The 12,764-nt window shown below is 42.3% G+C and overlaps 1 protein-coding gene across 10 annotated transcripts in view; it reads right to left on the bottom strand.

Moving 5' to 3' along the window:
• The window catches only part of TRIM9 (tripartite motif containing 9), a 104,520-nt gene that overhangs the window by 21,196 nt on the left and 70,560 nt on the right, over window positions 1-12,764 (bottom strand). For 8 of the 10 annotated variants that reach the window (XM_082384807.1, XM_082384810.1, XM_082384808.1 and 5 more), the window contains exons 4-7: window positions 12,478-12,588; window positions 11,197-11,350; window positions 3,388-3,545; window positions 2,048-2,186 (exon numbers count right to left, since the gene is read on the bottom strand). In XM_082384807.1, the coding sequence (XP_082240933.1) occupies window positions 2,048-2,186; window positions 3,388-3,545; window positions 11,197-11,350; window positions 12,478-12,588 (562 nt within the window). The remainder of the gene's footprint in view (window positions 1-2,047; window positions 2,187-3,387; window positions 3,546-11,196; window positions 11,351-12,477; window positions 12,589-12,764) is intronic. The other 2 variants (XM_082384809.1, XM_082384814.1) reach the window with 1 other exon arrangement.

Raw genomic sequence — 12,764 nt, 5'->3', positions numbered from 1 at the left:
TTATTTTTCCTAATAAGCTATTCATTATATTTTTTCTTGCTTTCTAAATCTTGTCTCACTGTTGGAATGAATTAGAATGAGGGAGAAACAAACAGAACAAACCAAAGTTATGGAGAAAGTATGTGTGTGAACTTTATTTCATCATGAGAAAATCACTTCTGTGCAGTAACAGAGAATACTGATATCTACACGAGGATAGGGTTTTCTTTGTATTTAGATACATACCTTATATTTGTACACAATATATAAAATTCATGGAGGAAATTAATTTCTACAGTACAGTTTCTTTGTTGGAAGAGGACTTGTTCCGTTAGTTTCTTTTAGAAAATGACCCCCAGTTCTGTGACTGTGGTACCAAGGATCGCAGTTCCAATCCTGTAATTTATTAGACACCATAATCTTATGAACATTAATCGAAACTTAGAAACTACACCCTCCTGCAGGATGAAAAGAGAGACATAAGTGCTCAGGCTGCTATGCTAATAACTGATTTTAGCAGAATAGTATGATTTCCATGATGCATTATGAATAGAAATAGTTTTCCCGTAGGTCTGGTGACACAGATTAACAACGTTGCTGCAAATTGTCTCCCTGCTCTGATGGCATGCACTTCACTCTTCAATCAAACCGCTCTGTACACACATGGGAAACAAGGCCATCCCCATCAAGGGCCTTCTGCATTGCACCTAGGAACACTTTTGGAGGGCTTTAGCATCTAGCATGGTGCTTTGGGAAAAGAGGCAATTGCTCTCAAGCTGATAGCTCTCTTCCCAGAGAGAAGCTGCTAAAATGATCATCCCAGGGGATGCTTGGCTACCACATCCCTATAACCCAAAGGGGGATAGGTATGTGGGCATTTCCCCTTCACCAGATCCTTCTCTTTGAGTAGCATCATTCAGACTTACAAGTGCTCCCCAAGTGTGGTTTGCACGACTAGGGGCCTTTCAACCTTGCTGTGGGATTTGAAGTTGTGCTTATTTTTAACCATGTGAACCATTTTAGGGGTGACTGGCACATGCTGAGGTTTGTGGGAAGCGGAGCACAGTTCTTTTAGCTAACATTTGGAATGTGAACAAAATCAACATAATCAGTTCTGCAGAGGGAAGTTACAGAGAATGCCATGGGATGGGGGTGGCTTCTATGATTAAAATGACACCCAGAAGGTCTGAAAATGCTTTGGCACCGACCACAAATACCTCGTCATAGGTTTAATTTCATGTGTTGCAATTGCTTTTAGAGTGAAAATGTTAAGAGCCTCAGAGGTTATACCTGGCCATCAAATCCAAGCCCCTCTCCTGAGATGGACGGCTTGCCTTTGATGACCAAAATATTTACAGTATAGCCAAGAAGCGAAAGTTGTCTGGAGATGGACGTTGTGCGGAGGCCCCGGGCAGCCTAACCAAACCTAGAGGGACTGGCAAAGGTGAAAATGGCGAGGTAATGCAGAGGCGCTGGCCTCTTCCTGGCTGGTGCCCACAGGGAGCCTCGGTCCCAGCGTGTGAGACGGAACTTTCTGGTTAAGCCAGGAGTGGCCGACAGGCCCTCTCGGAACGGCTCCTGCGCCCCACACCCCTTGGAAACACGTTCAGTCGGATAAATCCGCAGCTGGTAAGGACCTCGGCCCCGCCCTCAGACCCAAGCCAGCGCTCCAAAGCAATTGAGAATCGTCTGGGCAAAACTGGCCCATGTTGTGTATCGTGGAGAATGGGAGCCTGCCCTAGAGCCTAGATACATCTGTCTCACACACCGCGGCACACTGAGGCCTTCACTTTTCAGCTTCTTCCGCTGCAGCTTATTTAGAGCGTTATCAAAGGAAGCCACCGGCCAAGGCCATTGGAACTGCCGCTGTGGACTCTTTGGTTTGATCACGTCCACATACCATGGGCTCGCTAAAGGCAGGAGAGAAACAGCGGCTCTGTGCCGGAATGCGGGGGAAGTCACGGAAACACTTGCGAACGTGGGCAGTGGTGGGGTTACCTCCGGGCCTGCCAGCCATGCTAGATGCCTCGCAGTTCTCGCTCTGAGGGGTACTGCTGAAGGGCCTTACCCTCGGACGTCTGGAGGACCAGGGTCTTGCTGTACTGGCTGACTCCTGTTTTGTTGAAGGCCTTGATGCGAGCATTGTACGTGCTGTTGAAGTGAAGACCATCCACGGTGCACATGGTCTCCTTTCCAACATACACTTCCTGAGGGGCAGAAAAGAACAGGCCACCATTTAACTCCAACCCTTGCCCGGGGCTGGTCAGGAGGCAGTGTTGCAGGGTGGACAGGAGCAGGTGCTTTGGGGTCTGCCTGATCTGAGCTCATCCTGTGAGCTACTGGGCACTGAATTGACCTCTTTTAGCCTCAGTTTCCTTCTCTGTAAAATGGGGACAAAAATACCTACCTCATGAGGTTGGTGTGAGGATTATATAAGGTCATACGTGCAAACTGACTAGCATAGTGCCTTGTGTTTAGCATGGGTCTGGCAGCCTACTGAATGCTAGTTATTAGCAGATAGGGCTTAAAAGGTTAAAACTGGGTACTTACAGTTAGCATTATGCTTATTATTATTATTGGCATTTATTCAGTATATTATACCTACTGAGCAATATCTTTCTTTATTCATCAGTATGATTTGTAAAAAACAGGTTTGAAAACATGAAGTGGTCTCTATGCTATGTTTATAACCCACTGATAACTTCAGAAACTGTCACAAAGCATAGGGGTTTTGCACTTTAGGAAGGGAAATCACGAGTATTCAGATTTTCACCACAGTACAGAGGGAAGAGGGAGGAAACAGGGAAGGGAGGAAGAATGACATTTCCAAAGCTTAAAATAAATCTAGCATAATGCATCCTTAGCATAGGTTAGGCAGTTGCCTCTCTCTTTAGCTGTACACGTTGCAACATTATGCTGATGTAATGAGTAAAAATAATTTGCATCCAAAGCACAGCCTTAAAATGACAACTTGTCAGTGGGATACTAAGTAGACTGGGGTCTGAGATTGCAGTATGCTAAGAATTTTATATGAATTATCTAAGTGGCTCTTAACAACAGTGCACGAGGTGCATGTTATTATTGTCATCCCCTTTTTCCAAATGAGGACCTGAAGGCTCAGAGAGCTGACAAATGGGCACAGTCCCACAGCCCAGTGGGGGAGTTGGGACTTGAATGCAGGCAATCTGACGCCAGCGCTTGCAGTACTGCACGTATCAATATTTCCTCTTCAGAAGAGTGCGGCAGTTTCTAGTCAGGGACTCCTTTGTCCTTCTTTGATGGGACATGGAGAAAGCAGGCCTCAGATGAAGAGCAGGCAGGCCCTGCCGGGATGGGTCGGAGACTCCATGGTGGGTCCTCCGAGGTCGTCACCGGTTTTGGCTGACAAGCCGTAGGTTCTCCACTTACCCGGAACTGACCACCATTGCCGTCATCCAGCTCCAGAATGTATCCGTCGGCGGGCACCGTGGACAGGGGCGGCTGTTTCCAAGACAGCGTAGCGCTGTTGTTGTGGGTGCAGCACTCCTCCAGCTGTAGGATGGGGGTCGCTGGGACTGGAGAGGAAGCTAAACAGAAATTAGTGTAACCCTGGCTTCTGTCGAGCTGCCAACATTTTCAGTATCTAGGAATGAGAAGCACGCCCTTACTTAGGCCAAGTGGCTGGGCTAAGCAGCTAGCCTGGGGTGCATGGAGGTGCGGGGCGCCTGAACAGGATCCCTCCTAGAGTCTCCAGGAGTGGCAGTGGTTTCTGGTCTACTGCGCTGCCTTATCCCAGCTCATGGTGGCACTTCCTACCTTAACTGGCGGGGAGACAACGGCTCTGTTCTCACCCCCTTGAGCGCCGAAGGCATCACCCCTAAGAGAAGTGTTTCACGTGGGAAATGGATGTCCCATCCAGCCCACTGAAGCCTGTTTCACCCATAACATGCCTGATGAATTTATCATCGAGTTTACTCTGAGCCTTAAACCACATTTAATAAAATGGGAACTGCCTATGCTGAGAAATAGCTCTGAAACCACTATATTTCTAAGGTTCTATCATTTTTTATTAGTGATTCCACTCAAGGTTTTGTGCACATAAGTAGCTATAGCTCTGGATTTTTGAAAATTTGGTACCAAGTGACACAAACAGTGATTTCTCAGTTTTGAAACTTCTGAGGAATTTGACATCATTCTTTCAAAGCAGCTATACCTTGAAAAAGGCACTAGCTCAAGTCTGTTCTTTCTGTAGGTGTAGAGCAGTCAACTGTGAGCCTAGAGAGTAGTATGGGAACAGATGGGGCCTGGCAGGGAAGGTCAGAGTGTCCTCGTGACCTTGTGAGAATCTGTCACAGTGTTACTAGTCACAATACCCCCCTGCCCCCGCCCCCATTTTGTGTTGAGTCTTGTATTACTTAAAACTGCAGATTAGTTGAGCCTTCAGACACACAGACATAGAAATGTCAAGGAATGAATAATCTTAGTTCCTAACATATGAACTCAATTTATGTACCTGGGAGCAGTGTTTTTACTAACTGCTTAAAATTATTTTTCAGCACCAAAACATGAATTTATTTTTGTAGCACTTTAACACAGGAGAGAATGGTGTGGACCACGTCCAGGGACATTCAGATGAACAAATGTTAACTGTGGAACACCTGGTATGCTGTACCAAAACTGGACTTGGAGTGTCATGCACTGAATTAAATCTGCTCCTCGCCAGTCACCCTGACTAAGATGGTTCATTTAACAGCAGTTTAGAAAACAGGTTCTATGGTGGATTACCTAGAAAACAAAAGCAGTGACTATAAGTGATGTGAAGGGGAAGCAGGTCTATTATCTTATACTTAAGAAGGCTGGTACCTGACAATAAAACCATGCCTGAGTTACCAGATCAAACATAATTAAATCAAAATTACGACCAGTTAATTGGAGGTCATCAGTTTAGGAAGGGAAATAATGTTTCAAGTTTCAGTTGCGCGGGGGTTCAGGTGGAATCTTATCAGAGAACAATGGCTCTGCAGCCTCAGAGGAAATCTGGAATTGGAGGAAAGGAAATAAATGCACTGCCTTGTCCAATACATAGACTACAGGACTGGCTGGGAAGAGGAGACAGAAGACAGAACTCCTTTGAATGATTCTAATGACCATCTACATGTAATAGGTATCATCTAGGAGTTGTAATTGGAGGTTAACTTAAGGTCATTATTCCAGTTAGGAACTTACTTTGTCATTTAATTTTTTTTCCGTATAAACAGAATACATCTTAACATATTAACAGTGGAGTAAAATCTGACAAGTTTTAGCAAACCATTCTTCAAAGGGCTTCTAGAGACATGGAATGATTCTCCCTGGGGATATTTGCTCTTAGCTGTGCTTAATGGTTACAGCATTCCATAAAACAACAATTTCTTGGACTCTATTTCATTATCTGCCCTATCAGTCTTCATTTTCCCTTTGTTCATGTTTCAGGCAAGTCTACATTTCATCAATTTTAAAATCAAAGAATAAGATCACAAGATGTTTTCAATTTGAATCATACAAATACTTGCAATGTCTCTGATAAGAAACCTCAAATTTCCCATATAGACATAGGTATAATTAAAAGATTAATTGAAATACATGGTGTCATATGTAATTAAAACATGTGAACTTCATTCATAAGTCCTCAGTGGATACACTTTAAAAGGCCAAGGAGAGAGAAAAAAGTCTAACCAGTCACTAATCTTCAGATCGTAACACTGTCCCAAATTTAAACAAACAAGCAAAGAAAGCAAAGTGTGAGAGAGAGAGAGAGAGGAAGAGAGAGAAGGAAGGAACCCAGAAACATTTGCATGTATCTAAATCTATTTCTCAATGTGCTGAGAATTATTTTTTCTTTTTCCTTATTTACCCCAAAGTGATGTTGCATATAAAAGGAAATGTGACATAATTACAGCCTCATTAGCAAAGACTAAGGCTGGCATTTCAGAACAATGGATTTTATACTGCGTGTTATATTATTATTACCCTTTTTCACTTTATTAGGTATAAAATAAATGACCTACAAGAATCCAAAGTATTTTCAAATTGATTTGTCTCTTGTGTTTTGGAAATGGACAGCATTACAGCTCCTGGGCTGAACTCTGAGAGAGAAGGTTTTATTTTATTGAAATTCCTATCGTTGGAGCTACAATAACTATCTTAACACCTTCATGATCATTCCTGGACATCTTTATTTTTCCTAAAGAACTAGTTTCCCCTGACCTGATCAGAATTCTAGTACTCAGCATCCTTTTAGCCTGTAAAATCAAGCTTCAGGCTAAAAATTCTCTTCGACACAGGAGGGTAGCTGTTCTTACTGACTTCCCTGGGGTCTGGTGGAGCCTCATCTCAAAATTAAATTCTGCCACAGTGGCTTGTTATACCAAGGTTTTCAAATGTCTTACCTTTTAAAGGCCATTCTAGTTCAAATTATCTCTCACGTTTTTCACATTTGTTTACTTTCCCCTCTTCCCAGTACTTTTCAGATTGAGAGCACTCACAATCATCCAGAATTCCTCTGTGAGGTTTCACAGGAGTGTGGTGAGGACAATGGGAGAAAAGAGATCCCGTGATGTGGAAACACTGCAGAGGGCCAGACTGTGGGCAGAGGCTTACATGTGTTCACTCATTTAATTTTCAACATGACCCCACAAGGTAGGTACTGTTATTATCCCTATATTCGACAAAGAAACTGAAACACAGAAAGAGTTCACCACTAGTCAGTGGCAGAGCTGGGTTTTGATGCCCAGCAGGTTGGTTCCAGGGGCTGGATGTTTTTATCGCCTCTCCAGTCTGGGGTTCAGTAATAGTGAATGACAGGGAAAGTGTAGGCCTAATTCCAAGAGGAATGAAACATTTTTGGTTCCTATAATGTGAACAATAAAGCTTCTCAAGAATTGCTGGTATAGATTAAAGAAACATTTCACCTTAAGAGCTATGGTGGTTGGGAAAGCAATTTTACTCTGTCATGTTCTCTGAAGGTTCCTTTGTAGACTGTCTTTCCCTTTTATGGTGGTTGAACAATACAAATGGCATCTGAGGAAAGTTTAGACTTTAGAGGAAGGACAGGCTGTTTCTGGAAAGCTATCACTAGTACTTTGCTAAGGATAAACATGAACACAGGCTTTGAGGACACGAATTCCAGGCCCTCAGACCATGAACAAATTTCACACGAGTCTGCATGTGTGCTCATCCCCAATCACTGCCAAAGCTCTATGCATTCGTTCTCCATGATTTATAGGAGGGTCTGTTCAGATCATACTGGCCTTGCCCATGACCTTGGTGCATACTCAGGGCTTTTAACATTCAACATTAGTTAATGAAGATAAATGTGTCCTTAGGTGAGTAGAGGCACTCAAGGGATTAACAGCCATTGATCTATGTGCTAAAAACGCTTGATAGACCATTAGGTCAATGTTTCATCCTGGGCTGGAATGAACACACTGGTGTTTCATTTCAGCACTGACTCCTGAACCTTGGAACACTTTGTGTACTTAGGCAATTCTGGGGTAATATTTTTCTGGGAGAGGGTAGGTATCTGAAATCTATTCTGAGCCAAGCAGCAGAGCTCTTGATAGACTGGGAAAAAAAAATTAAAATTTCCTTCCCATGACCTGGTAAGAGTTGAAAATAGCAATTTAGAATTAAGGAAAAATGTGTTTATTACTCCATAATAAAAACAGAAAACAAAGTTTAATCAGTTGTTTTCTACAAAAGAAAAGCCTGAGAGATCAAGCACAACTCCCATAGTCTAGAAAGAGGGTAAGATGATTTTCTAATCAAAATGCAACTGGAAAACATGCCATCACAATTTAGGGGTGTTTGAACAAAGAGGGTACCAGCATTCTCCACTCAAATCTCAATTGCTTGAGGGTGATGTGGAATCACAAAGAGCAGATCAGTTAAATCCTTAACTAATAAGAGAATAATTTTAGGCAATGCATTTTAGCTGAGTAGCAGCTGGCCTAAGTGGAAATATTTTAAAACCAACCACAGACCTATCTTCTTTGATATTAAAAAAAAAAGGCACCTGAGATGAAATTTCAAAACCAGAGAGATACTCAGATTTTGAGTCAGGAATTAAACAGATATTCTAGTTGTAAGTTTGAATCATAGCTTTAAATGCCTATTTCTAGTAACTTTGAAAATATTTTAAACTTTCTACTAATCCACTTCGCACAATTAGATATCATATATTGAAACTAACGTATTGTTAGTCTCACAATGGTCAGATTAACACCATTCCAAATGCTACTTAAATTTGGCCATTTGTACATGGATATTGGGGTGTAATTTCTTGAGATATTTTTACTGACAAGCTGCGAAAGCACAGTTTATTAAACTGACTATGAATATCCTAAGAAAATACAAAGACGAACATTACACCAGGCACGGTTGTGTATATACTAACAGATATCAAAGGGGCCAGTAGGAGAAGTCTTAACTACCATCAATCAAGTTCTACTGTGTCATACCTTTTGGCTTTTTCTTTCCATTGAAAGCATGACAGATGAAAATTATTCAGATTCTAAGGAGGACTGGGCTCTCACTGAATTAATTAAACTTAATGAGCACAAAGCAAAGCTTATAAATGAACTCTGCAGAGGGATACTTAACAGAAGTAAATTAACTTAACATGAAGTGTTGAAAAGGAAAATGGAATAATCCAGTCTCATACCAAATGACCTGCTAATATTAAATTCATAAATAACTGTTCTGGATAATTTTGTGTTCCAGGTGAATTTTTGCTGTGAGAGTTTTCTGCATTTTGGCCTTTAGCATGTGTGGCATTCTCTCCTGTGTGTACAGTCATGTCCACACTTAACTCCTGTGTGCAGCCCTAAATGGCCAAGCGAGAATGCTTTAGGAATGTGGTCTGTGATGCACGACACGTGAGCCTGCAGTTCCCACATCAGATGAAGGGCCAGTTCACTCCAGTACAATAGTTACCATGGTGCCAGCTGGCCGGGACTCCACCATGGCAGATGGACATGACTCAGGACGGATGGGGGAGGAGAGGACTCTCCAGCTGATTAAACCATCTGAAAGCCCTGAGGCTTCTATCCTCTACCTGCCCCTCCTCCTGCCCCATCACCAAGGCTAATTGGATTGGCTCTTTTTTTTTTTTTTCTCTTCCACCAAAAGCCCTTACATTACCCTTTTGTGACACATTTTCTCCTCTGAGCTACTTGTGACATAACCTTTCAATGATTCTACCTCCTTGAAGGAACTGGGCAAAGAGAGGCTGATCAAGGGGGCTTTACCTCAGGCTCTCTATACTACTTGGATGGTGACACATCATAGGCTACCATGTAGGTGTTAAAGAAAAAAAAATTTTAAAGCTTGAAAGCACTGCTGCAACAAAAAATTAAATTTCTTAAGTTTAAGAGAAGACTTCAGTTATTCCTTGAAGAAGTCACTTAGTAAGGCATTAACTTTACAGCACAAACCAGCAGTTGTAGGTGTGGGTTCTGGAACCATGCTCCCCGCGTTTGAATCCCGGCCCTGCCACTCACTAGCTGGGTGAGCTCAGGCAAGTAACCCAGTCTTCCTGTGCCTCAGTTTTCTCAGCTGCCTACTAGGATTGTGAGAATAAAATGAGTTAATCCGTGGAAAGCAATTAGGAGTGTGTCTGGTTTGGTAGGCAGTCAGTAAATGCTAACTATTTTTGTTACTACAACGAAGCATTTTTATTTATAATCTATACACTGCTTACTTAGAAAATTAAGGCATTATCCCAAAGCAATACATATGAAACAAAAAGATGAGAAAACTGAAAATAAAAGAGGGCCAAAATCCATTAAAAAAATGAGGGAAGTACATGTACCAGGGACAGGAATGACTGTAACTGCACGATGTAGTCTGTAGCCCTAACACTCGCTGGGTTATATGGCTCTCTCTGTCTAATAAAAGCACGCATGCAGATTTTTCTTAAGAAACAAAAATGTTAAGGCACTGAATTCTAAGTTATTTATTACGCGGATGCTTAAATTGGGAGAAGGAAAGAGCAAATCAATTTCTTCAGTTTTAAAAAAAAGATCAGAAAATGACAAAGTCAGAGGGATAGAGGGCAGATCAGTGGTTGCCAGGGATTGGGGATGGGGGAGGGGAGGCGTGTGGGTGTAACTAAAAGGGGTAGCAGGAGGGAAATCTTTGTGGTGATGGAATCGTTCTGTATCTCGATTGCAGAGGCGGTTATACATGTGACCTGATGGCACCGAACTACACACACACACTGTACCAATGTCAGTTTCCTGGTTTTGATATTATGTGATAGTTAAATGCTAGATGTAACCACTGATGGAAACTGGCTGAAGGGTACAGGGGACCTCTCCTTAATATTGCTGCAACTTCCTGTGAATGTATAATTATTTCACAATAAGAAGTTTTAAAAAATCAGAAATATTTTTCAAATGGGCTATTACTTACCCTGCCATAAAAATATCATTGCATGTTTGGTTTGAGTTTTTACCTTTTTTTCAAAGAGTTATTTTCCTTAAGATAATTTTAAGTACTTGTTCTTCCCCTCATCCACCCAAAATCGCAAACAGATCTTGCCATATCCCTGAATTGCATGGACCAAAAAGTTTAAAAAGTTACAATTTATTTCATAGTTTCATTTTCCTTCTGTGTCCAGGCTCTCATTTTCCTGACCACTATAGGCAGGCTGACTCTGATCCTCTCAAATTCCCGCTAATCTACACTCAATTGTTTGCCACTATCTCTACTCCTGTGGAAGCAGTCTCAATTCTAACTCCCTTGATTTATATCAATATATCTGGGTTACTATCTGTAACAAGATTTTATTTATGTACAGCTCTCTCTCTTTCTTCCTCTTTTTATGTCAGCTAGTCTCTGATGCTGAGCATGTGAAATCTCTTAAGATTCTCAAAGAGGTGAGCATTGAGTTGATCTGGATTTATCTGACTTTCTGAGAGGCAGGTCACCCAGCTAAAAGGGTACATTTCTATTACATGATAAGATAGGAGCCACTCCAGATTTTTGTAACATTAACCAGAGGGGTGTGTGTGTGTGTGTGTTTGTGTATGTGTGTGTGTGTGTGTGTGTGGACTTTCCCACCTCTCAGCTGATTTATAAACCTGGAGGCTGCCTTTTGTTTGCTGCAATCTGGCAAGCCGCCTTTATCCTGCTTCCAGCACCAGGATCCACTCAGGGTACTGCTATGACTGGGTGGGGGGTGGCGCAGGCACTCACTTTTCATCTGCACAAAGTCGAGCTGGTGGATAGACTGCAGCAGAGGGCTGTTGTCCAGACTCAAGTCGAAGTCCGTGGTCATCCTGGGAGTGAGCGTGCCTTTCCCCCACTGATCCTCAGTCAGGTGCACTCTCCTTATGAGGGCGTCAGAAATCTATCGCAACAAAGACCACAGCCTAAGAAATACATCCCCACAATGGACACAGAGCTCTTTGGCCCTCCCAGAGCATCCCACCGAGTGCCTCGGGACTCACACCCTTCCTGTCTCTGTGCAGGCAGCGAGGAGCCTCTTATGACGAGGGTGACCCGTGATTTATCATGAAAATCTGAACACTTTTGGAGTCAGAGGGAGGCACTATATATAATTAGCTGCTGTTAATTGCTCTAATATATGATCTGGATATATGATCATGCTGTTTATGACCTATCAACTAAAAGCCAACAACATTAAATAATGATATGTTAGCAATTAGTTAAATCTACTAGAACCAATGGCCCTAAGTTTCTGATAGGAGCTGTGGGTATCCTGTCAAGACTTAGAAATTAGTTTTATTAAATAGTTCAGAGAGGCTGCATATGCTAACCTGTAATATAGAATTTCCTACACTTTAAGCATATCATCTTCATGTATGACTTTATTCTTTGGTAGAGAACTTTTTCATTCCTTATATTTAGGTCCCCTCTGTTGTTCTTGGCCAGTTTGGTAGAATGTCCGTTGGAAGGAATCTACACATTCCTTAATAAAAGGTCCCGTAATCACTGGGATCAAAAGTTAAGTAAAATTTAGCTGACATCATAACATGTCACTAAAACCACTCTGAAGAAATCATGAGACATCCAAGGAATGAAAAAACTTCAATTTATTTGGGAAATCACTGACTTACTGGCCAGAAGGAGGTGTCAAAAAAGGTAGAAACCTTGCATAATTACATCTCTAGCTGACAAAACTGTCCAGGATATTAGTAAAGGGACCCAATTCTTAAGCAAGGCAATAACTCTGCTTTGGATGAACTTAGAGAATTATGTTTTAGGGAATTATGTTTTCATAATCAAACATAAACAAAAACAAATGTAAAAGCCCATGCACTTCTCAATCTCGTAGCACGTGGTGGCAGAGACTTCCGAGAAGCCACTGAAGTTCCGCAGGCACCCATGTCCACACGGCCGCACAAAGGTGGGTTCTGCTGTTCAGGGGCCCATGCCCAGCCAGGGCTGTTGGGAGTCTGGCCTTGGCGTCATAGACGCATTGAGAATCTGAAGCAGAAGCTAGTTGACGCTTACCTGCAAAAAGCCACTAGGATCATTTTCCTTAATCACCTCCAGGCAGTACTCCATGAGACCCGTGGTCTGGCGCAATTTCACTGTGCAGTGAGAGATCTGATCTCGAACCACCTAGGATTGAGGAGACAACAGAATGGTCCAAAATGGCAGAAGGTAGAAAAGAAAGCAAACTGGGACTTTGGAAAGCTTCTTTCAACCAGAATCCAAGAGCATCATGGAATGGAACTAAATTTATGAGAATATTTGTGGCGTGGCAATGTCTGCTGTGGACAATGGGTCTGGAAGAC

This window comes from Balaenoptera borealis, assembly GCF_965194805.1.
Source record: "Balaenoptera borealis genome assembly, chromosome: 3".
Lineage (NCBI taxonomy): Eukaryota > Metazoa > Chordata > Mammalia > Artiodactyla > Balaenopteridae > Balaenoptera > Balaenoptera borealis.
The sequence above is the reverse complement of the archived record's forward strand: the minus strand, read 5'-3'. Positions and strand labels throughout refer to the sequence as shown.